Source organism: Rhinatrema bivittatum, chromosome 16 (genome assembly GCF_901001135.1).
Source record: "Rhinatrema bivittatum chromosome 16, aRhiBiv1.1, whole genome shotgun sequence".
In the NCBI taxonomy this organism is placed as follows: Eukaryota; Metazoa; Chordata; class Amphibia; order Gymnophiona; family Rhinatrematidae; genus Rhinatrema; species Rhinatrema bivittatum.
In genome coordinates, this window is record NC_042630.1 from 73596363 (window position 1) to 73621531 (window position 25169).

At 42.7% G+C, this 25169-nt stretch overlaps 1 protein-coding gene across 1 annotated transcript in view; it reads left to right on the forward strand.

The window, feature by feature from the left end:
- The window catches only part of LOC115078196 (misshapen-like kinase 1), a 1532819-nt gene that overhangs the window by 373560 nt on the left and 1134090 nt on the right, over positions 1–25169 (forward strand). The window contains 1 exon segment of the mRNA XM_029580940.1: positions 9725–9850. Coding sequence (XP_029436800.1) covers positions 9725–9850 — 126 coding nt within the window.

Here is a 25169-nt window from a genome sequence, read left to right on the forward strand (position 1 = left end):
ATCACAGGTTTGGTGGTGGAATTCAGTTTGTATGTAATATAAATATGAAAAAGCGATGGCTATTAAATGTAATCGTCTGGCCTCATGGGCTCAAGTTTGGAAACCACTCAAGGATTATATAACCTCTTTACCTTGACAACCTAATGCTTATGCGTTTCTTTTTATTTTGGTCCTTTCTCTTCTCCCAACTTGGTGGTTCTCGATCCTCCTTTCCTTTCCCTCTTTTTTTTTGTTCTACTTTTTTCTACTTTCTCGACCCTTCCTCTCTTTCCCTTTTCTTTTATCTCTCTGTCCTTCATTCTTTTTCTTAGTTCTTATCTTGGTGCTGTTTTAGTAAGAATACTTAGGCGCACAGGCATATAGTTACTATTTATACGGGAGATGTTTTACTTTTTCATGGTACATTGTACTTTTTATTTCTCAGCCCGAAAACTTGGGTGTCTCCTGTAACGTCGGGGATTAGTCAGGAATGCATAATTGCTGATTTATGTTTTATTTTTCTTACTGAAACTTTCTTTGTTTTGTATTTTACAAAAAATGTTCAATAAAAATTATTTAAACACAAAGATTCATTAGATAACACATTGAAACTGTGGGATATTTATTCCAGTTACATAAAACAGTTACTCACACATATGTCACTTTCTCTCAATGAAACAAAAACAGAGATTCTCTATATTTGTAATAAGGTGACCGAAAAAATTGTATTAGATATTCAAATTCATCTTCGTTAAACATCAGACAAGAAGTCAGGAGTCATGGTGCTATATTAGATAGCGAATTTCACTTAAAGGCTTTTATATAAACCATAATTAAACGGCTTCTATAAATTGCAAATCTTAAGGAAACTAAAAACGTTGTTACATTATAATGATTTTTGAATGGTGCTCCAAGCTCTTTTATTGGTGAAGCTGGACTATTGCAATGCCCTCTTTTTGGGCTTACAGTTATCTATTCACCTTTTGCAGAATGCTGCCGCACGTCTGCTGACCAATTCCAAATAATTTGATCATATCACCCCAATTTTGATGAGCCTTCACTGGTTACCCATCCATTCCCGAATTTAATACAAATGTTTGATGCTTATTCATAAATCCATCTATGGCAATAAAAGTGAATGGCTAAACGCATCCCTTCACATCCATACATCTTCTCGGAATTTAAGGTCCTTAGGCAAAACACTCCTTCCAGTTCCAGCTCCCAAATTAGCACACCTTAATGCAGTCAGGGAAAGGGCCCTCTCCTTAGCTGGTCCAAAACTGTGGAGCTCTCTTCCATTTAATATACGTTTGGAGGCCAGTATACAACTTTTTAAGAAACAACTAAAAACATGGTTGTTCGCGCAGGCTTTTAATAATGCTGTATGACTTCTTCTATCGACTCTCCCTGGGAACCTAGATTAAAGATTGTTTATTAGTTTTATAAACCCTATTTTATCAGTAACAGGTTATTTGACAAATTTTATGTATTTTATTATTTTGTAAAATTCAAGTATTGACTATTTTATGAGGGTTTTTTTTAGTATTTATAAGGTTATTTAGTTGTTTTAATGTTCTTTTTGGACAAGTCATTAAAGACTGTCCCCATGGGAGCTTCCTGGAGAGAATCACCTTCAGCTGGAGGGGAGACGGACAGAGAGGCTTGCCAGAGCCTGGGGAACATCGGTGCCACAGCCCCGAACGGAGCGAGTTGAGCCACGCCCCCTGAGACGTCATCTATCCGCGTTTCAAAACCGGATAAAATCCAGGGTCTTGCGACAGGACAGCGCGAGCTTCCTGGAGAGAATCATCTTCAGCTGGAGGGGAGACAGACAGAGAAACTTGCCAGAGCCTGGGGAACATCGGTGCCACAGCCCCGAACAGAGCGCGTTGAGCCACGCCCCCTGAGACGCCATCTATCCGCGTTTCAAAACCGGATAAAATCCAGGGTCTTGCGGCACGCAGCCGCCGGCGCGCTGCCAAAGGAGCGCGCTCCTTGCGGTATCGGCGAGTTATATCTGTGACTTCCCTTTTTAAACATCTATGAGCAGGAAACGGAAGATAAAATTTCCTACAGTTTCTACCCCTTTATTGGTGAGAGGTCCTATGGACACACGTTGTCCGTGGGAATTCGGAGGTACAAAATCCTGACCCGGAAGTATCCTTTTCTTCAGGTTCAACTCGGAGTCTCGGCCACCATTCACCTTCTCTAAGTATAGAACCTAATGGTGAGCATAGTTTAAGTATGGCAAGTAATGTATTAAATGACTCTATTCCATTACAAGCTGCTCAGACAGGAGGAAATGATACCCCTCCTTTGTCTGGCCTAGCTTTAAAAGGGGATATGGGAATGCTATAACAGATTTAAAAGATGTTACATTATTAGATGTGTGGAAATCTGTTAATAATATGCAAAAAATGTTAACTCAAGTTATGAACCAGTTTCAATCTTCTAATACTGAAATTAAGCAAACATTGCAAGAACATGTTTTAAGATTGGAAAATTTGGAAGGAAATTTCTCAACAGTTAATTCACAGATGGTAAATATACAATCTGCAAATACATCTTTTATGAAGGATAGTTTGTCGACCACAAGGCAATTAGAAACTATGGAAAATTTGATAAGATCTAAAAATCTTAGATTTTTAAACTTTCCAATGACAAGGCTGTTATCACCTTTGGAATTACTGAGGAAATATATGGGAGAAGTTCTACAGATCTCCTCCTATAGAGAAATCTTAATTTCCAAATTGTATTACATTCCAAGATCTAGGACCTCCCCAGGCCCAGAGGCTGGAATGGATACAATTCAAGAAAATAGTCCAAATTTGACATCATTTCTTGAAGCTTCTGTTGATGATATTCCAATTAGGGCAACTCTATTAGTAACTTTTGGTATTGAAAGTGATAAGATTATGATGTTACAAAAATACTTTAAAAATAAAGATTTTTCCTTCTGTGGGGGGAAAAGCCAGTTATTTCCTGATGTGGCTAAAACCACACAATTAAGACGGAAACAATTTTTGCTATTAAAAAACAGAGTAACCTCTTTGGGAGCATCATATATACTTAGATTTCCCTGCAAATGTTGTATTATATTAGCTGGAAGCAAGTTCATTTTTTATGATCCTCTACATTTAGAGACTTTTCTTTTGGATAAAGAGTCATGTAAGAATAATTAGACTATATTAGAGATATATGGTGAAGACAAGATATATAAATACTGCTCTCATAATTGCATATAATATGCTATTTTTCTTTAAAATTTTTTCAATGTACTGCTCCCCAGTGTAATGTGGACTAATGAAGGTTTGTTTGGGCCGATTGTCGTCCCCGTTCAATTATGTGTGAATTAGATTACCTTATGTAATCTAATTCAAACCACACGCCTCTACAAGACCCACCAGATCTGCATACAGAGATTCCCTCCAGGTTCCCCCAAAAAAGTCCGTTCTCCACAACACCATTGAAAAACGTGCACTATCAACTGCCGGTCCGCATCACTGGAACTCTCTCCCGCCAGATCTCCGCCAGGAACACTGCCATATCACTTTCAGAAAAAAATTAAAAACTTGGCTGTTCGCCCAAGCATACCCCTGAAGAAACCGCAGGATCACCCCCACAGTTACATTCCCCGCGGTTGCGTCCTCCTTCAGCAACTCAAAAAAAGGAACTGTTTCTCGGACAACCACACTTTAATATAACTTGCCTAATATTACACACGATGTAATTTTGGTATATAATGCTTACCATGTAAGCACTTACGTTTCTGCTTATTTGCTTTGTTCTCCTGTTAGAAATTGTTTAACCTATCCTTTCCTCTAACTACCAAGTTCCACATTCCCTGTTATAATGTAATTTCCTGCTTCTATTGTTAACTGGTTTTTTCCCCCTAGTTCATTGTAAACCGGTACGATAAGACCTGGTCTTGAGCATCGGTATATTAAAAGAATTTAAATAAATAAATGTATAGGAAATTGGAAATCCTTTATTCTTCTGTATTTTATTAATGAAGATTGATAAAAACTCAATAAACTATATATATTAAAAAAAAAAACTGTCCCCATATATGATGTAAACTGACGTGAAGTGTATACAATATACTCGGTATATAAAAATGCCCAAATAAAATAAATAACATAGTGTCCCCTTGCGTATCCCACCTAAAGTGAAGGGCGGTGCGAGACACTCTACAGCTCCTGCAGGAACTGGGTGCCATAGTTCCAGTGCCCGAAGGGCAGCTACAGCGTGGGCGCTACTCCATCTACTTCGTGGTACCAAAGGAGGAGGAGGGTACCTTCTATCCCATCCTCAATTTGAAGCAGGTGAATCGGCCCCAAAGGTACCCTGTTTTCGGATGGAACTCTTCACTCCATCATAGCGTCGGTGCACAAGGGAGAGTTTTTGGCATCGCTGGACCTAACGGAAGCATACCTGCACATCTCGATATGCTCGGACCATCTGAAATATCTGCAGTTTGCGATCCTTGGGTGCCATTTTCAATTTTGCGCTCTTCCGTTCGGGCTTGCGTTGGCGCCCCGAGTTTTCACCAAGGTGATGGTTGTGGTCGCGGCCACCTTGCGACGGGAAGGGATACTGGTGCATCCCTATCTGGACGATTGGCTAATTCGAGCAAAGTGAGAAAGCCTATGCAGAGCTGCGGTGGCGCAGGTGCTCTGGATGTTGGACTTGGGATGGGGTGGTCAAGCTCAAGAAGAGTCATCTGATTCCCTCCAGACTTTGGAGTTTCTGGAGGTTCGCTTCGACACAGCCTTGGGAAAGGTTTTTCTGACGGAAGAGAGGATTTCCAAGCTCGCTTCACAGGTGGAGCCCTTGCGCTCTCTACCTCGACCCAGGGTCTGGGATTACTTGCAGGTCCTGGGCTCAATGGCTTCAACGATCAATCTGGTACCTTGGGTCTTTGCGCATATGTGTCCTCTTCAATAAGCCTTGCTCTCCCGATGAAATCCCCTCTCGCAGCGTTTCCATCTTGTCCTGCCCCGATGGACGGGGCGCGTTCCAGTCTTCTGTGGTGGCTTTCACAGCACAATTTGCACCAGGGGGTGGATTTGAAGCTTCCCTGTTGGATTGTGGTGACCACCGACGCCAGCCTTTCCGGGTGGGGAGCGGTTTCTCGGGATACGGCAGTCCAGGGCTAATGTACCAGGACGGAGGCCTCCTGGTCCATCAGTCGCTTGGAGACCAAGGCTGTGCAGTTAGAGCTCCAGGCCCTCCTTCCGCTGGTGGAGGGCAGATCGGTGAGGGTGCTCTCCAACAATGCGACAATGGTGGTCTACATCAATTGTCAGGGCGGAACCAGGAGACGTCCAGTGGCGACGGAGGCTCGGCTCTTGATACACTGAGCAGAGCAACATCTTTACCAGATAGCTGCCTCTCACATAGCCGGAGTGGACAATGTTCAGGCAGATTTCCTCAGCCAGCACCAATTGGATCCAGGGAGTGGGAACTCTCCGATGACGCCTTTCATTTTCTGTGCGCCCGGTGGTCCAGACCGGCCATGGACCTGATGGCGACGTACGACAATGCTAAAGCTCCCCAGTTCTTCAGCAGGCGGAGGGAACCGGGGGGCGGAAGGGGTAGACGCGTTGGTCCTACCCTGGCCAAAGGACATTCTGTTGTATGTCTTCCCACCATGGCCGTTGGTCGGAAAGGTTCTACGCTGCATAGAGGGGCACGCAGGCAGGGTGATTCTGGTGGCTCCAGAGTGGCCGAGGCGCCCGTGGTTTGTGGACCTCTTGAATCTGGTGGTAGAGGGTCCTCTGAGGTTTCGTCCTTCTCCGACTCTATTGCGTCAGGGCCCTGTTTATTTCACAGAAGCAGATCGCTTTTGTCTAGCAGCATGGCTTATGAGAGGCGTAGGTTGAGGAGTAAGGGTTACTTGAATGCGGTGGTGACCACGCTCTTACATTCCCGTAAAACTTCTATCTCTATGGCGTACGTTAGAGTTTGGGGAGTGTCTGAGTCCTGGTGCATAGACCACCATGTACATCCGTCCAGGGTGTCAATTCCGGAGGTCCTGGATTTCTTACAGGGAGGCTTAGCCAAAGGATTGGCCTTCAATTCTCTATGGGTGCAGATGGCGGCCCTTGGCTGTTTTCGAGAAAAGGTGCAAGGAGTTGCTTTAGCCTTTCATCCGCATGTGGCACGTTTTTTAAGAGGAGCTAAACATCTACGTCCTCCGATTAAGAGCCCTTGTCCCTCGTGGAAGTTGAATTTGGTGCTGAGGGCACTTTGTAATGCCACTTTTGAGCCTTTGAAGCGAATGACACTGAAGGATCTGACCTTGAAGACAGTTTTTCTGGTGGCTATATCATCCGCGAGGCGGGTGTCCGAACTACAGGCCTTGTCCTGCATGGAACCTTTCTTGAGGATCTCTGACGCAGGAGTTTCCTTGAGAACAGTTCCCTCCTTTCTTCCGAAGGTCGTATCCTCTCTTCATTTGAACCAGTCCGAGGAACTCCCTTCATTCGCAGGTTTAAATTCTTCCTCTGCAGAGTCTAAGGATTTGCGGAAGTTGGACGTGAAGAGAGTGTTGTTGCATTACTTGGAAGTGACCAACAGTTTCCGGCTCTCGGATCATCTTTTCATGCTGTGGAGTGGATCCAGAAAGGGGCAGAAGGCTTCCAGGGCCACCATCGCACGCTGGTTAAAGGAGGCTATTGTGTCTGCTACTCTGGTTCAGGGTCGCCCGATTCCGTCTGGCCTTAAGGCTCACTCTACTCGTTCACAGGCGGCTTCTTGGGCTGAATGTCAGCAGGTGTCGCCACAGGAAATTTGCAGGGCTGCTACCTGGAAGTCTCCGCATACCTTTGCCAGTCATTATCGACTGGATGTCCGGGCCCCAGAGCCCAGTTCTTTTGGAGCCAGTGTACTCCGAGCGGGACTCTCACAGTCCCACCCTGGTTAGGAAAGCTTTGGTACATCCCAGCTGTCCTGGACTGATTTGGGTACGTACAGGGAAAGGAAAATTGGTTCTTACCTGCTAATTTTCATTCCTGTAGTACCACGGATCAGTCCAGACGCCCACCCGGTGGGGGGGGGGGGGGGGGAAATGGAGAGTCCGCTCAGCCGATAGCTGATCAATTTTTCTGCCAGATTTTACTGACTGCCCCCCTTTTTAGGGAAAGGATTTGGGCATGTTTTTGTTCATTCATGAAGTTTCAGGTGTTTTCATTTCCTCTGATCTTCAGGGGGAAGTGGTTTTCTGGTTGCCGTTATGGTTTATGTAATTTCTGCTTGGGTACAGTATAATACTGACAAGACACTAGGTGGCACCTCAGGGGTATAGGACAGAGTCCGCGAAGTCTTTGTCTGTCTCCATCTGCTGGAGGGGAGGCAAAACCCAGCTGTCCTGGACTGATCCGGGGTACTACAGGAACGAAAATTAGCAGGTTAGAACCAATTTTCCTCTGCTGCACCAGGTTGATGCTTTCCGATCATGAGACCTTTCTCCTCCAAGGCAGCATCAGGGATGCCAGACTGGAGTTGGGACTTGGCTAAAATGTCCCTGAAGGGTCTCATCTATATAGCTTTCTGGCTGCCTCAGCTCCTCCAGGTTTGCCGCTTTAGCCTCCAGCTAAAGCGGCAGTGAGCCTGACTTCAGTGCTGGGAAAAATAGTGGAAACTATTCTCAAGATCAAAATCGTAGAGCATATAGAAAGACATGATTTAATGGAACACAGTCAACATGGATTTACCCAAGGGAAGTCTTGCCTAACAAATCTGCTTCATTTTTTTGAAGGGGTTAATAAACATGTGGATAAAGGTGAATCGGTAGATGTAGTGTATTTGGATTTTCAGAAGGGGTTTGACAAAGTCCCTCATGAGAGGCTTCTACGAAAACTAAAATGTCATGGGATAGGAGGTGATGTCCTTTCGTGGATTACAAACTGGTTAAAAGACAGGAAACAGAGAATAGGTTTAAATGGTCAATTTTCTCAGTGGAAAAGGGTAAACAGTGGAGTGCCTCAGGGATCTGTAGTTGGTTCGGAGCTTTTCAATATATATATAAATGCTCTGGAAAGGAATACGAGTGAGGTTATCAAATTTGCGGATGATAGAAAATTATTCAGAGTAGTTAAATCACAAGTGGACTGTGATTCATTACAGGAGGACCTTGCAAGACTGGAAGATTGGGCATCCAAATGGCAGATGAAATTTAATGTGGACAAGTGCAAGTTGTTGCATATAGGGAAAAATAACCCTTGCTGTAGTTACACGGTTAGGTTCTATATTAGGAGCTACCACCCAGGAAAAAGATCTAGGCATCATAGTGGATAATACTTTAAAATCGTTGGCTCAGTGTGGTGCAGCAGTCAAAAAAGCAAACAGAATGTTAGGAATTATTAGGAAGGGAATGGTTAATAAAACGGAAAATGTCATAATGCCTCTATATCGCTCCATGGTGAGACCACACCTTGAATACTGTGTACAATTCTGGTCGTCGCATCTCAAAAAAGATATAATTGCGATGGAGAAGGTACAGAGAAGGGCAACCAAAATGGTAAAGGGGATGGAACAGCTCCCCTATGAGGAAAGGCTGAAGAGGTTAGGGCTGTTCAGCTTGGAGAACAGACGGCTGAGGGGGGATTTGATAGAGGTCTTTAAGATCATGAGAGGTCTTGAACGAGCAGATGTGACTCGGTTATTTATATTTTCGAATAATAGAAGGACTAGGGGGCATTCCATGAAGTTAGCAAGTAGCACATTTAAAACTAATCGGAGAAAATTCTTTTTCACTCAATGGACAGTAGAGCTCTGGAATTTGTTGCCAGAGGATGTGGTTGGTGCAGTTAGTGTAGCTGGATTCAAAAAAGGTTTAGATAAGTTCTTGAAGAAGAAGTCCATTAACGGCTATTAATCAAGTTTACTTAGGGAATAACCACTGCTATTAATTGCATCAGTAGCATGGAATCTTCTTAGTGTTTGGGTAATTGCCAGGTTTTTGTGGTCTGGTGTGGCCTCTGTTGGAAACAGGATGCTGAGCTTGATGGACCCTTGGTCTGACCCAGGATGGCAATTTCTTATGTTCTTATGATCGGACTGTTCTCTGAGAGATAGGAGCTCTTTGCATTGGATGCACACTTTGGGGGCCGATGCAATAATTTTCGCTGGGAAGCGGGCGCTTACTTTTCAGCGCCTGCTTTCTTAACGCACACATGGCGCTCACAAGGGGGGCGCCAGGCAATATGTAAATTAGCGGGTCGCGCTAGGGTTGCTTGCGCGACCTTAGTGCCTCCTTGCTAACGCAACCCGCCGCGGCTGCCGGTTATGAAGACTGACGCCGGTAAACTCAGCGTCTGTTTTCATAACCTGCCTGGCAGTCTCCAGGCAGGCGTTAATAGCTGAGGGATAAATGTTTGCTGCCTGACTGACTACCTATTTAAAATAAAACCCACAAACCTCTGTTTGCTACCTAATTTTCTGATTACCTATTTAAAACAAAACACACGAATACACTAAACTATATACCCCAATAGTTTATTTCTCCCCAATAATTTTAAGTTTTTAAAAATGTCTCCAAGCAGTATTTACTGATGGTTTTTTTTGCAGCCACCAACAAGGTGATCCTCTCCTCTCAGTGCTCCCCTTCTAAAATGTGTTGCCGCTGAGCACTTTGGCTTGGCTCCCTGTTCTTTGCTTGAGATGGAAGATTTACAGGAGATTTATCTATCTCCAGTAATGAAGAGGCCTCACTTTCATTTCTGCTGTATTTTTCTGAAAGGATGAAGAGGAAGAAATTAAACAGGAGATTAACATGCTGAAGAAGTACTCACATCACCGAAACATTGCTACCTACTATGGAGCGTTCATCAAGAAGAGCCTGCCAGGCAATGATGACCAGCTTTGGGTAAGTGACACCTCTTTCATTGGGCACTCACTGCCTCATTACAGAATAAGTACAGTATAGACAGCAGCCACACACACTTCCCATCTCCTCTCTGCCTCACTCCAGCACACACATATGCACAATCATAAACTGTCCCACCACTGCGCAGAAAGAACAGGTACAGCACAGATGATAGCAGCATAAGCTTGTCACACATACCCACATTGCCCACCACAGAACAGATATAGCATGGGCAGCAACAACAGAAGCTATACATACACACTACAGTAGGGGGTAGGCAACTTCAATCATTGAGTGCCACAAGTTGTCAGGTTTTCAACATATCCACCATGACTATAAGGTGCATTTGCATCTGCAGCTATTAAATGACTATAAGATATAGTTGCGATGGAGAAGGTACAGAGAAGGGCGACCAAAATGATATGGATGGAACAGCTCCCCTAAGAGGAAAGACTAAAGAGGTTAGGGCTGTTCAGCTGGGAGAAGAGACGGCTGATATGATAGAGGTGTTTAAAATCATGAGCGGTCTAGAACTGGTAAATGTGAATCGGATAATAGAAGGTCTAGGGGGCACTCCATGAAGTTATCATGTAGCACATTTAAAATTAATTGGAGAAAGTTCTTTTTCACTTAACGCACAATCAAACTCTGGAATTTGTTGCCAGGGGATGTGGTTAGTACAGTTAGTGTAGCTGGGTTTAAAAAAGGTTTGGATAAGTTCTTGGAGGAGAAGTCCATTACCTGCTATTAATCAAGTTGACTTAGAAAATAGCCACTGCTATTACTAGCATCAGTAGCATGGGGTAGACTGCTTATCCCAGGACAAGCAGGATGCTAGTCCTCACATATAGGTGACATTAATGGAGCCCTATTGTGGAAAACTTTCTGTTAAACTTTCTAGAAACTTTTGACTGGCCCTGTGAGGCCACTGAGCATGCCCAGCATGCCATGATATTCTCTGCCACAGGGATCTCTCCTCAGTCTTCGTTTTTCCGCGCTGCTGTAGGCAGACCATTTCACACCATTCACACCATTTCACACCATTCATTTTCTCCCATATCGGGGTCTCTCAGGTTTCCACCGGCTGGTGAGTAAATCTTGGTCTCTTTTTTACTCTGAGTAAAATTTTTTCCTTTCATTTCATAGATGGCTGTTGACGTTAAAATGGCCACGGGATTTAAAAAATGTCCCAACTGTAATCGGACAATGTCCATTACAGACCCACACCTCGAGTGTGTGCTTTGTTTAGGGGAAAAACACGACGTAACAACCTGTCCCAAATGTACAGAAATGACTGCGAAGGGAAGAAAGGCCCGCCAAGAAAAGATGGAGCACTTTTTCCATCTAGAACTTCTGCCATCTCCTTCCACATCGACTTAATCGTCTCCGGCCGAAGTCTCCAAATGCATAATTTTGAAAAAACATCGTCCGGAAGGGTCGGGGGCCATCCAGCGCCAACATCATCGATAGCATTTTCGAAGTCAGCGACCGAACACCGTTCGAAGCACCGCCATTGGCACCGACACCCGTCAATACCAGAGGTGCTTCTTTCCCTGGAGGAATCGACCGCGAAATGGAGTAGGATCCAGGAAACACTGGTACCTCCGAGGCCTTCATCCCATGGCGATGCAGCAGTTGTCGAACCTCCACAGGGCTCTGTGGAAGGACAATCGACACCACCACCGCGTACAGCTGCTCTGCCTGCACCAGCTGTCATGCAGGAATTGTCTGATTTCATCCGTCAAGCGGTGCTCCAGGCTTTAAAGGCTTTCTCCTGCCCCACAACTTCCCTACTAGACTATTTAAGTCATCTTTCAGACTCTGGTCTCCAGAAATCTGTATGAGTACATCTAAGTGCAATCTCAGCTTACCATAACAAGATGGGAGATGCACCAATATCCATACATCCTCTTGTCAGTAGATTTATGAGAGATGTAATTCACCTTAAACCACCGATTTGGCCACCAGTCACAGAATGGGACCTGAATCTGGTCTTAACAAGACTCATGCATTCTCCTTTTGAACCCATGACTTCCTGTGATCTTAAATTTCTCACATGGAAGACTATCTTCCTCATAGCACAAACAAAGGTAAATATGGAATCAATTACTTAAAGAACGATCCTAGCTATAGAACAAAAATGACAAAGAAAACGCCACACAATAATCTTATACAGATAAAGAAAACCCCTATTTCTAAAAGTCCTGCAATACACAACCTACTTATGCTAACTTTCATCTTAGTAAATGCCCAATCAGTCGCAAAAAAATTCCCAATCATTACGGATTTACTGTATGACAATAAACCAAACTTTGTTGCAATAACTGAATCATGGTTAAAAAAAACTGACGTAGTTCTAAAAAATCAAATAGCCCACAAAAATGATGAAGTATTCTCAGTCCCAAGAATAAATAAGCATGGAGGAGGTCTCCTACTAATTATCGAAAAACTTTTAAATGTAAACCTATACAAATAACCCCTCCCCCAAATCATGAAATTGCCATGTTTGATACTAACAATATACAAATATGTCTTATCTACTGCCCGCTAAGCCTCCTAGAACTAAATATCTCACCATTAATTGAATTCCTCACTACACACTTAAATATCTCTAAAACAACCATAATACTAGGAGACTTTAATCTTCACATGGACGCCCACTCTTTATCAAACGCATGCCAAACACTAATAGATGCTATGACAGCATTGGGTTTCTCACTAATAACAAACAAATCAACACACAAAGCCGGTCACTTTCTGGACCTCACATTCATCAACCACAATTGCTTAGAACACTGTAAAACTGACAACACACAAATCCCCTGGTCAGACCACTTCCTTATTCATTCCAACGTAAAATTCCTTAAACCGCAAATCAAACAAAATCATAAACCCATAGAATTTAAATATCGACCACCTTTTAATTTGGAAAAACTAAATGACAAACTAGAGGAAAAACTAACTAAGATTGACTACAGCAACTGCAGTTCTGCCACCGAAACATGGTTTGACACAACCAAAAAAATAGCCGATGAAATAAACCCGCTCAAATCAATACGGAAAAGAGAAGGAATACAAAACAACCCCTGGCATAATGAAAAAGTAAAAAATACAAAAAGGACTCTCAGATCAATGGAAAAAAGATGGAGAAAAAACAAAACAACCGAGACCCTAACCAAATACAGAAAACATCTAGCCTTTTACAAACAACTAATTCTCAATGTTAAGAAAAAATACTTCAGCAATAAAATAAAAAGTTTGCTAACCTTCCAAGAACCCTATTCTCAATAGTATCAAACCTAACTAACGACAAACAAGAATCACCTCAAAATCTGCCAGAATCAAAATGTAATGAAATCGCCAAATTTTTCAGCAACAAAATTACTAACCTAAGAAACAAACTTACAAACACTGCCAACCAAGAAATTAAAATGCAAAAAAGAGATGTAAAACAATGGTCTTTATTTTCTGAGATCTCCAAGATGGAGGTAGAACACATGCTAAAAACCATTAACCCAGCCCCACACAAAATCGACCCAATACCAACATTTGAACTTAAGAAATCAGCTAATACCGTATCCCATACATTAGCCAGGATCATAAACCTATCCCTAGATGAAGGATCAATGCCAGATATTCTGAAAGGAGTAATTATAAAACCAATCTTAAAGAAAAAAAAAAAGTGACCATCTTATCCTGAACAACTACCGCCCAGTATCAAATCTTCCATTATTAGCTAAACTAATTGAAAAAACAGTTCAGAAACAGCTCGCTGAACACCTAGATGACAACAACAACATACTGTACCCGTCCCAACACGGATTCCGCAAGCACTACAGCACGGAGACACTACTTTTCTCACTAACAGATAACATTCTAAGAGGTTTTGACAGCGGTAAACACTACATTCTAATAATGCTAGACTTATCAGCAGCCTTCGACACAGTAAACCATAAAATACTACTAAATAGACTAGAAGAAATCGGATTACACGACAAAACATTAAACTGGTTTAGTTCATATCTAAAAAACAGGTTCTTCCAAGTCCAGGTCAACAACGTATTATCAGAAAAAGTCAATCTCAAAACAGGAGTACCACAGGGATCAGCCCTATCTGCAACCCTCTTTAACATATACATGTTGCCCTTGTGCCATCTGCTTGTGGGACTGGGAATCATACATTACATCTATGCAGACGACATTCAACTAATCCTACCCATAGAAGACACTTTAGAGAAAACACTAAACCTAGCTAACATGTACCTAAACATTATAAGGCAACTACTAAACCAAATGGAACTTGTGATTAATATTGATAAAACAGAATTCTTACACTTAGAACGAAAAAATACTGAAATCAGCCAAACACAAATAATCCTGAAGGACAATCAGAAAATTGAACTAGCTGGAAAAGTTCGTAACCTTGGAATAATAATGGACCTCAGGGTCCATTATTATTCCAAGGTTACGAACTTTTCCAGCTAAAACAATACATTTCACTGAAGGTAAGGGATGGCTATGCAAAATTAATGATCCTCAGAAGGCTAAAACCACTACTAACACCAGATCATTTCAGAACAGTACTTCAGGCACTGGTCTTTTCCAGCACTGACTATTGCAATGCTCTTTTACTAGGTCTCCCATATACAACACTGAGACCGCTTCAAATACTACAGAACACTGCAGCTAGAATACTAACTGGAAAAGGAAGGAGGGACCATATAACAGAAACCCTAGCGGAATTACACTGGCTACCCATAGAACACAGAATAAAATACAAAGCATTATGTACCATACATAAGCTAATACATGATGAAAAATCAGACAGGCTTAACACAGCATTACGAGTACACATCCCACACAGAAACCTGCTATCAGCAAATAAAGCACTGCTGACCATTCCCTCAGTAAAAACAGCAAAACTAACCCAAGTGAGAGAAAGGGCCTTCTCATTAGCTGGCCCCACGCTTTGGAACACAATGCCAACAGAGATCAGATTACAAAGAGATCTCAAAGCATTCAAGAAAAGTTTAAAAACATGGCTTTTTAAACAAGCATTTTATAAAGAGACGGGAAATTAGAAAACATTCAGGAAGAGGCAGAAGAGCACCGGAACACAACAATTAGTAACATGCAGTAGAGGGATCCATGAACTCTACATCACTTTAAAAATTATTTGTAACACTATAATTAATGAATTTTACCCGTAAACTGTACCTTCCTGGTACACCCGGTCATGACCTAATTCACTAAACAATTTTTTCTTATCTTTAATGATTTATTGTAACCGAACCTTTGACGGCACCTGTTAGAATGTACGATAGTACACTTTCCCTACATTAATTTATGTGCCATCATGTAAACCGTTGCGATGGTAGACTACTTAGCAACGGTATAGAAAAGATTTTAAATAAATAAATAAATCGGCTAGAAGAGTTAGTGAGTTACAAGCACTTGTCACATACTCACCCTATACAAAATTCCTACATGACAGAGTGGTTCTCCGGACACATCCAAAATTCCTCTCCAAGGTAGTTACGGAATTCCACTTGAACCAATTCATAGTTTTACCCACATTCTTCCCAAGGCCTCATTCTCACGAAGGAGAACGGGCCTTACATACCTTGGACTGTAAACGTGCGCTAGCATATTACTTAGACAACACTGCAGTCCATAGAAAATCCACTCAACTCTTTGTATCTTTTGATCCAAACAAACCGGGTAAAGCAGTGGGTAAACATACTTTATCCAATTGGCTAGCAGATTGCATACAGTTTTGCTATGAAAAAGCAGGCCTTCCTCTCCAAGGGCGAGTAAAGGCACATTCAGTAAGAGCAATGTTAACCTCAGTAGCACACTACCGTTCAGTGCCAATTCTTGACATATGTAAAGCAGCAACACGGAGTTCTCTTCACACCTTTGCAGCAACACGGAGTTCTCTTCACACCTTTGCAGGGATCGCCTGTGTTTTGGTCGAACGACCTGTGTTTTGGTCGTTCGACCAAAACACAGGTCGTTCGACCAAAACTGATCTGCGGACCGACCCCAACGGCCCGGTCCGCAGACCAGTACCGGGCCGTTGGGGTTTTTTGCCGGTCCGTGGCGCCGCGGCTGCTGCGGGGAGGCGGGGCGAAGCTGGAGACCTGCCTCCTCCAACCCCAAAAGGGAGCGCGTCGCGGTGCTCCTCCTACTTACTTCCTGCCCGCCCTGCCCCGGAAGACAAATGTTGCCGGAGCCGCACGGGCAGGAAGGAGGAGGCGCGTCAGCCGCGTGCAGAAGAGGAGCAGCGGGGCCGGGAAGACTAGGGCCGCTGCAGAGCCCATCCTGTGGTAACCCGTAAAGAAGAGGCCCAGAGGTGAGAGAGAGGTGTGTGCGAGTATGAGATGAGTTGAGAGATTGTGTGTGAGAGTGAATTGAGAGACTGTGTGTGTTTGCAGAGACAGCATGTGAGAGCCTCTGTGTGTGTGTGAAAGAGACAGCATGTGACAGTGAGAGCCTGTGCTTGAGCAAGGCAGCATGTGGGGGTGTGAGAGATCCTGTGTGTGAGACTCAGACAGCCTGTGCCAGTGAGAGACTGTGTGTATGAATGATTGCATGACAAAAGAGCATGTGACAGTGAGATCCTGTGTGTGTACGTGTGTTTGAGAGAGAAATGCATGTGAGAATGAGAACCTGACTGTGTGTTTGAGGGAAGAAGACAGGTGGAGAGAAAAGAAACAGAAAAAAAGGCAATATAAAAGGAAATGGCAAAAAAATAAAGAGAAGCAGATGTAAAAAAAAATAAATTACTTTTTACTGATTGGTACATGTAATCTTTGGGAATGTGCAAGAGTAGCACTTTCTCTATGGCGGATCTCACAATGTACGAGATCAACATGGAGGAAGTGGAAACCCAGGGGGCCTGCACAGAGGAGGCAGCAGAATGGGCTTCAGTGCCAATAGCAGCAATCAGCGCCTCCCCAATAGCCACGTGGCAGCAGTGGCAGTAATTAGATTAATTGTTTGACTCAGCTGGAGGTGACAAAGTATGAAGTGGGATGTGAAATCACCTTGATCTGGTGGAGAATTAGGATTGCTGTTACACATGAACTGTATTTGGCAAACATTAAATTAAAGGGAGCCAGGATAATCAATTGAAGCCTGCAGCTGAGGACTGATTCATTATGACTCATGTAGAAATTAGTGCATTTTCCAGATTAGTCTGCATAACACAATTCTCAACATTCAGCATTATTTCTGCTGCATAGAGTTTTATCTGAGAGGCTCTGAGGTTGTGAGGGAGCCAGTAAGAGTGAGAGCATGAGTGTGTATGAGAAAATCCAGGGGAGTAAGAGTGTGTGTGAGTGGGGGGGGGGGGGGGGAAGAGAGTGTCTTACACCCTGAGAGTGTATCAGTGTCTGTGAGAGCGAGATGTTATGGTGGGTATAAGAGCATGAATGTGTATGTATGTGACAGTGTATGTGTGAGAGAGAATGGACATGTGAGAGTATGTGTGAGAGAGAGAGGATAACCTCCTAATCCTCGACAATATCAGGGTGACTGGAAATCAAGAGCTCCCATGTATGGACAGCAGGGGCTTTTTAAAATCCTTATTAGTTTTAATTATTGTGTGTTATTTGATATATGTGCTGTTTTGAAATATTTTATTGGTGTTTGGGAAATTATAAAAATTTATATGATTTTAATTAATAGAAATTCTATTTATCAGTAATTTTAAAATATTCTTTTATTAGTATGGTTTTACTATTATAACTGATGCTTTATGTTTCTTAATTTTATTGTTTTATGAGGAATGGTGGTTCTGTTTATAAATGTCATAATAAATAAGTATGCACTAAAATCCAACCCCATCCATAACCCCGCCCCATATGAATAAAGCCCCGCCCTCGCCCCGCCCTCGCAGGGCGAGGGCGGGGCGAGGGGTCACCACAACATGAGGAACTGTATTACGGGGTCACGGCATTAGAAAGGTTGAGAACCACTGGTTTAGACAAAGAAGGACGACAAGATTCAGCCTATGGACAATCTGTCTTAAAGAACTTGTTTCCAGTTTAATCCCAACTCCTTCTACATCCAACCTGCTGTGATCTTTGGCTGCCTCATTTTCAACAACAATACTTCACTGTTGCTTCACTACAAAATGACTCGGCCTCTAGCTTGCTAATCACCCATATTTGGGGACTAGCATCCTGCTTGTCCTGGGATAAAGCAAAATTGCTTACCTTGTAATAGGTGTTATCCCAGGACAGCAGGATGTCGTCCTCACGAAACCCACCTGCCACCCCGCGGAGTTGGGTCCGATACATTTTATTATTTTATTTTTTGCTAAAGCTTATTGCTACATCGAGACTGAAGAGAGACCCCTGTGGCAGAGAATATCATGGCATGCTGGGCATGCTCAGTGGCCTCACAGGGCCAGTCAAAAGTTTCCAGAAACTTTGACAGAAAGTTTTCCGCAATAGGGCTCCATCAATGATGTCACCCGTATTTGAGGACTAGATCCTGCTGTCCTGGGATAACACCTATTACAAGGTAAGCAATTTTGCTTTTTGGGTACTTGCCAGGTACTTATAGCCTGGATTGGCCACTGTTGGAAACAGGATGCTGGGCTTTATAGACCCTTGGTCTGACCCACTATGGCATGTTCTTATGACATCATCAGTTGGTGATTGGAAGGCCCATATAAGGGGGAAACAGGCCATCTATGGTTTTGCCTATCCTGCCTTGGGCCTGTCTGGCCATTACTACTGCTGCTGGTGCTACTGCCGCTAATTACAATCGCATGAAGAACTTTACCTGGAAGACCAGGTGAGAGAGTATTTCCTTATCTGCTGCCGAGGTATGCCAGGTTTGTGATGTCATCAGGTAGTGACCGAAAGGCCTATATAAGGGGGAGGCCCTAGGCAGGCCTCTGCCTAGAAGGCCATTGCGTAAGGGCCTGACAAAAGGCTGCCCCTTTCTGGGTTCCTTTATGGGACTATAGTTGGACGTGAGGATGGGAGAGATTATAGCTTTTGGTAAGTTTATTTGTTAGAAGCTTAGCTTTTGGTAAGTTTATTTGTTACAAGCTTATTTTGTTGAGGCTGTGAGAGTTGACAAATTAAGATTCTTTTCTTTTTGTGTTCTCTCATGAGGCTGTTGGGTGGTCTGGATTGGAGGGTTGGTCTTGACATTTTTGTGATAATGCAGATTGAAAGGTAAATAGGCCTAACAATAGTGGTATGAGGATTTTAGTCCCTGTGAATTGTGAGCAGAATATTCCTGATATTAGAAATGTTAATGGAATTAAGAATTCTGTGCAGATATATGTCAATAAGTAAGGAATAAGGGGGAATACTTGGAAGAAATGTAGCTTGGATATTCTTTTGATAGCCAAGCTCACAGATTAGCCACAATTCACGAACTCTGGAATTAGAAACCCCTAAGCAGCCAAAATATTTAAAATTCTAACCTTTATTGTTATTATGTTCTCAGCTATTTGTCTCCTTCTACTCTCTTTTCCAGCTTCCTATGCTTCCAAGTTTATCCTCCTTGTTCATTGTAACTTTTGCTCCTTCTGTTAAATGATTATTTATTATTTATTGTTAAAGTTCCTCCCTGTTTTATGTAAACCGATTTGATATGGTTATTACCATGAAGGTCGGTATAGAAAAATGTTAAATAATAATAATAATAATATCAGAATCCTGGCATCACAATTAAGACAGTTTGCATTTGAATGAGCATTGTCCTCTTGGATATACCTATCTGGAGCAAGCAAGGTCATTGGGGACAGGGAGAGGGGTTTTCGTTATTTATAGAAAAGTTTTGAATTTGAGAAGAATAGTTTGTTTGCTTCCCCATTAGAAATGATGTTAGTAAGATTCTATTCCTGGTCGGATAATAGAAAGACTAGGGTGCACTCCATGAAGTTAGCATGTGGCACATTTAAAACTAATTGGAGAAAGTTCTTTTTTTATTCAACGCACAATTAAACTCTGGAATTTGTTGCCAGAGGATGTGGTTAGTGCAGTTAGTATAGCTGTGTTTAAAAAAGGATTGGATAAGTTCTTGGAGGAGAAGTCCATTACCTGCTATTAATTAAGTTGACTTAGAAAATAGCCACTGCCATTAGCAGTTTTTGGGTACTTGCCAGGTTCTTATGGCCTCGATTGGCCACTGTTGGAAACAGGATGCTGGGCTTGGTCTTGACCCAGTGTGGCATGTTCTTATGTTCTTATGTCCATATGTCTTTTTGTATTATTCATTGGGGGGGGGGGGGAGGAGGGAGGGTATGACCAACATAAGTTTGTTAGAACAGTTGTTGCTACTACATTTGGATTGTGAAAAGTTATTGGTGGTTGGGGATTTTAATGTTCCTGCAGATGACCTCAAATCAATCTGTATGAAAGAACTGTTAACAGCTATGAATGCAGTGGAGTTTTCTCAAATTATTACACATCCTACACATGAGGCAGAACATACATTAGACCTATTGTTCTGCCTCATATAGTGGCTATCCCATGCGAGCCATCCCCATATATTGGATTTGTTAAGGACTGATCATTCTTTGGTGGTATTTAATTTGGTGGATAGCGTGGTATGAGCTTGCTGTATGAGCCAGAAAGGAAAGAGAAAGTTAGAATTTTAACTGAGTTAAGCGAGTTTAAAGATGAATTGGTTTTATCAAGTTTTATGGAAAAGAAGGATCAAAGTTCTGTAAGCACATTAATAGAAGAGTGGAATGGGTTGATGGGAAGAATGTATGATAAGGTATCACCTGAAAAAAGAGATCAGCACTAGATGTAACTGTAGAAAAGCTGCATGGTTTGGCTACGACATTGTAATCTTAAGGAGGAAAGTAAGATGGGTGGAAAGATTGTGGAGGAAAAAGAGGGATGATGTTACTAGGGAACAATATAAATTATTGCTTAAGAATTATTGTGAGGAGTGCCAGAAGTCAAAAAGAGAGTATGTGACAAAGGTGAACAGCACTGAACTCCCATTAAAATTGTTCTCAGTAGTTAAGAGATAACTTGGAAATTTGGGAGACCATGGGAAATCACTGATTAGCTTGAATAATTATCTGTTTTCTTTCAGGATAAATTTGGATAAGATCTGTGCCCAGTTTAGTAATAATGGGACAGAGGTATTAGGTGTAGGGAAAAGAGTGGAGGATGGAAGTACTTGGTGTAGTTTTCAGAAGGTTTCATTATTGGAGTTGCCATCTTGTATTGGGAAGATAAAATCTACAAATTCCAGTTTAGATCCATACCCATTTGCCCTCATTAAAGTCTTGAAAAAGATAACTTATGAGGCTATACAGCTGATGATCAATAGATCATTATTGGAGGGGATTGTCCTCTTACTTGAAATTAGCAACTATACGACCAGTGCAAAAAAAAAAATACAAAATTGTCAGTGGACTTACTTTCTAACTATCGGCCCATATACAATTTTCCCACATTAGAGAGGGTCCTAGAAAAATGTGTAATTAAATGATTACCTTGATGAGAGAAAGGTCCAAAGTGGTATAGTGAAATTGAAAGGTGGTAATGATCAATGTGTGGAGAGAGACGAAGAAATGGCAGAAATATTAAACGAATACTTCAGCTCTGTGTTCACTAAAGAAGACCCTGGAGAAGGACCATCTCTACACAACAAGAAACTGGAGGGAAGTGGAATAGATGAAAATCCTTTTACAGTAGAAAATGTGTGGGAAGAACTAAAGAACCTGAAAGTGGACAAAGCCATGGGGCCTGATGGGATTCATCCAAGGATATTGAGGGAGCTCAGAGATGTTCTGGCGGGTCCGCTGTGTGACCTGTTCAATAGATCCCTAGAAACGGGAGTGGTGCCGAGTGATTGGAGAAGAGTGGTGGTGGTCCCGCTTCACAAGAGTGGGAACAGGGAGGAGGCTGGCAACTACAGACCGGTTAGCCTCACTTCGGTGGTGGGAAAAGTAATGGAGTCACTGCTGAAAGAGAGAATAGTGAACTATCTACAGTCCGGAGAATTGATGGACCAGAGGCAACATGGATTCACCAGGGGAAGATCCTGTCAGACAAATCTGATTGACGTTTTTGACTGGGTAACCAAGGAATTGGATCAAGGAAGAGCGCTCGATATCATATACTTGGATTTCAGCAAAGCTTTTGATACGGTTCCGCACAGGAGACAGATGAATAAAACGGAAGCTTAGGAGTGAGTGCCGAGGTGGTGTCCTGGATTGCAAATTGGTTGACGGACAGAAGACAGTGTGTGATGGTAAATGGAACCTTCTCTGAAGAGAGAGTGGTTTTAAGTGGTGTACCGCAAGGATCGGTGTTGGGACCGGTCCTGTTCAATATCTTTGTGAGCGACATTGCGGACGGGATAGAAGGTAAGGTTTGTCTTTTTGCGGATGACACTAAGATCTGCAACAGAGTGGACATGCCGGAAGGAGTGGAGAGAATGAGACGGGATCTAAGGAAACTGGAAGAGTGGTCGAAGATATGGCAGCTGAGATTCAATGCCAAGAAGTGCAAAGTCATGCATATGGGGAGTGGAAATCCGAATGAACTGTATTCGATGGGGGGGAAGGCTGATGTGCACGGAACAGGAGAGGGACCTTGGGGTGATAGTGTCTAATGATATGAAGTCTGCGAAACAATGCGACAAGGCGATAGCAAACGCCAGAAGAATGCTGGGCTGCATAGAGAGAGGAATATCGAGTAAGAAAAGGGAAGTGATTATTCCCTTGTACAGGTCCTTGGTGAGGCCTCACCTGGAGTACTATGTTCAGTTCTGGAGACCGTATCTACAAAAAGACAAAGACAAGATGGAAGCGGTACAGAGAAGGGCGACCAGGAAGGTGGAGGATCTTCATCAGATGATGTACGAGGAGAGATTGAAGAATCTAAATATGTACACCCTGGAGGAAAGGAGGAGCAGAGGTGATATGATACAGACTTTCAGATACTTGAAAGGTTTTAATGATCCAAAGACAACGACAAACCTTTTCCGTAAGAAAAAAATCAGCAGAACCAGGGGTCACGATTTGAAGCTCCAGGGAGGAAGATTCAGAACCAATGTCAGGAAGTATTTCTTCACGGAGAGGGTGGTGGATGCCTGGAATGCCCTTCCGGAGGAAGTGGTGAAGACCAGAACTGTGAAGGACTTCAAAGGGGCGTGGGATAAACACTGTGGATCCATAAAGTCAAGAGGCCGCCAATGAAGAGTGGGTGACTCGCCAGAATGATGGCTACTGCCTGGAGACAATACCTTATTCAATAAACATACACATGGTTACTGTGACTCCAACATCGATCTAAGCTTCAACAGCAAGAGGAAATGTGGAAAAAAGGATTTGCACTCACAAAGAGGGGAGTAGCTGTCTTGTTACGACGGTTACTACCCCAAACCAAATAAGCCTGATACTTCACTTTCAATGCATATCCAGCATAGTTCTCTGCTTCAACGGCAGGGGAGAAGAAAAACTGATACTTCACACATCCAGCAGAGCTCTCTGCTTCAACGGCAGGGGAGAAGAAAAAAGGGTTCGCGCTCACAAAGCGGGGAGTAGCTGGCTTGTTACGGCGGTTACTACCCCAAACCAAATGTGCCTGATACTTCACTTTCGATGCATATCCAGCATGGCTCTCTGCTTCAACGGCATGGGAGAAGACTGATACATCACGCATTTCCAGCATAGCTCTCTGCTTCAATGGCAGGGGAAAAGAAAAACTGATACTTCACGCATATCCAGCATAGCTTCAACGGCAGGGGAGAAGAAAAAAGGATTCGCACTCACAAAGCAGGGAGTAGCTGGCTTGTTACGGCGGTTACTACCCCAAACCAAATGTGCCTGATACTTCACTTTCGATGCATATCCAGCATGGCTCTCTGCTTCAACGGCAGGGGGGGAGAAGAAGAAAAACTGATACTTCACGCATTTCCAGCATAGCTCTCTGCTTCAACGGCAGGGGGGGAGAAGAAGAAAAACTGATACTTCACCCATTTCCATCATAGCTATCTGCTTCAACGGCAGGGGAGAAGAAGAAAAACTGATACTTCACGCATATCCAGCATAGCTCTCTGCTTCAACTGCAGGGGAGAAAAAAAACTGATACTTCACGCATATCCAGCATAGCTCCCTGCTTCAACGGCAGGGGAGAAGAAAAACAACCAATAAGGGCTGTATAACACAGTCTGGGTAAAACAAATAAGCATGGGTGTAGCTTGCTTATTGCGGCGGTTACTACCCCTACTACCCCTAACTAATCAAGCTAGATATTTCACTTGGATGCAGCTCCATCACTGCTCTCTACATTAATGGTGGGGGTGGAAGGGAAATAGAACCAAGAGCTAAGTGAAAAACAGTTAAGTATGAGAGAAAAAATGTGTGAAGCTTGCTGGGCAGACTAGATGGGCCGTTTGGTCTTCTTCTGCCGTCATTTCTATGTTTCTATGTTTCTATGAGCACTCATTGTTGGTACTGGAAAATTATGGCTTTAGAAAAAACCATGGAATGGAGACACTCTTGCTATATGCTTTATCAAGAATTAGACCAGGGTCTTTCTGGACTATTGTTGGAATTGGATATTGCTTGAGCAATATGGGAAGCTTATAGCCATTCTGCAGAGATGGGAATTGGGGGCGGGGTTGTTCTTTTGAGTGGTTTGTCTTTTTTTTTTTTTTTTTTTTGCAGGATAGGAAGCAATGTGTTGAAATTGAGGGAAACTGTTCTAATTGGAGCTATGTTTTATATGAGGTTCCACAGGGTTCCTTATTATCTCCAGTATTAATATCTATTTGCGGCCATTGTGTATTATTTTTAATTCTTTGGGTCTAAATTTTTAAATGTAGACAGACATTTTTATTCCCTGTGAAAAGAATCAGGTATTCCCGATTGCATTATTCCAGTTTTATATGAGAGTTATTAATGACTGGATTTTGTCAAATGATTTTATGGTAGGGTGAAATTATTCAGTGAAGACCTAAAATTTCTGGATTATGCTGGGGTGTGTATTCCTGTCTGCTCAGAAGGAAGGGATTTGGGTATTATTCTGGATTCAAGCTAAACAATGAAACCACATGTCTGCTTAAGAGCAGATTTTAAAAATTGCAGGTGTTGAGGCCACTTAAAATATAAGAATATAAGACTTGCCATACTGGGTCAGACCAAAAGTCCATCAAGCCCAGTATCCTGTTTCCAACAGTGGCCAAACCAGGTCACAAGTACCTGATAGGCTCCCAAGGGATAGATAAATTCCAAGCTGCTTATCCCAAGAATAAGCAGCGTATTTTTGCAACTCCACCTTAATGGTTTATGGACTTTTCCTACAGCAACTGATCAAAA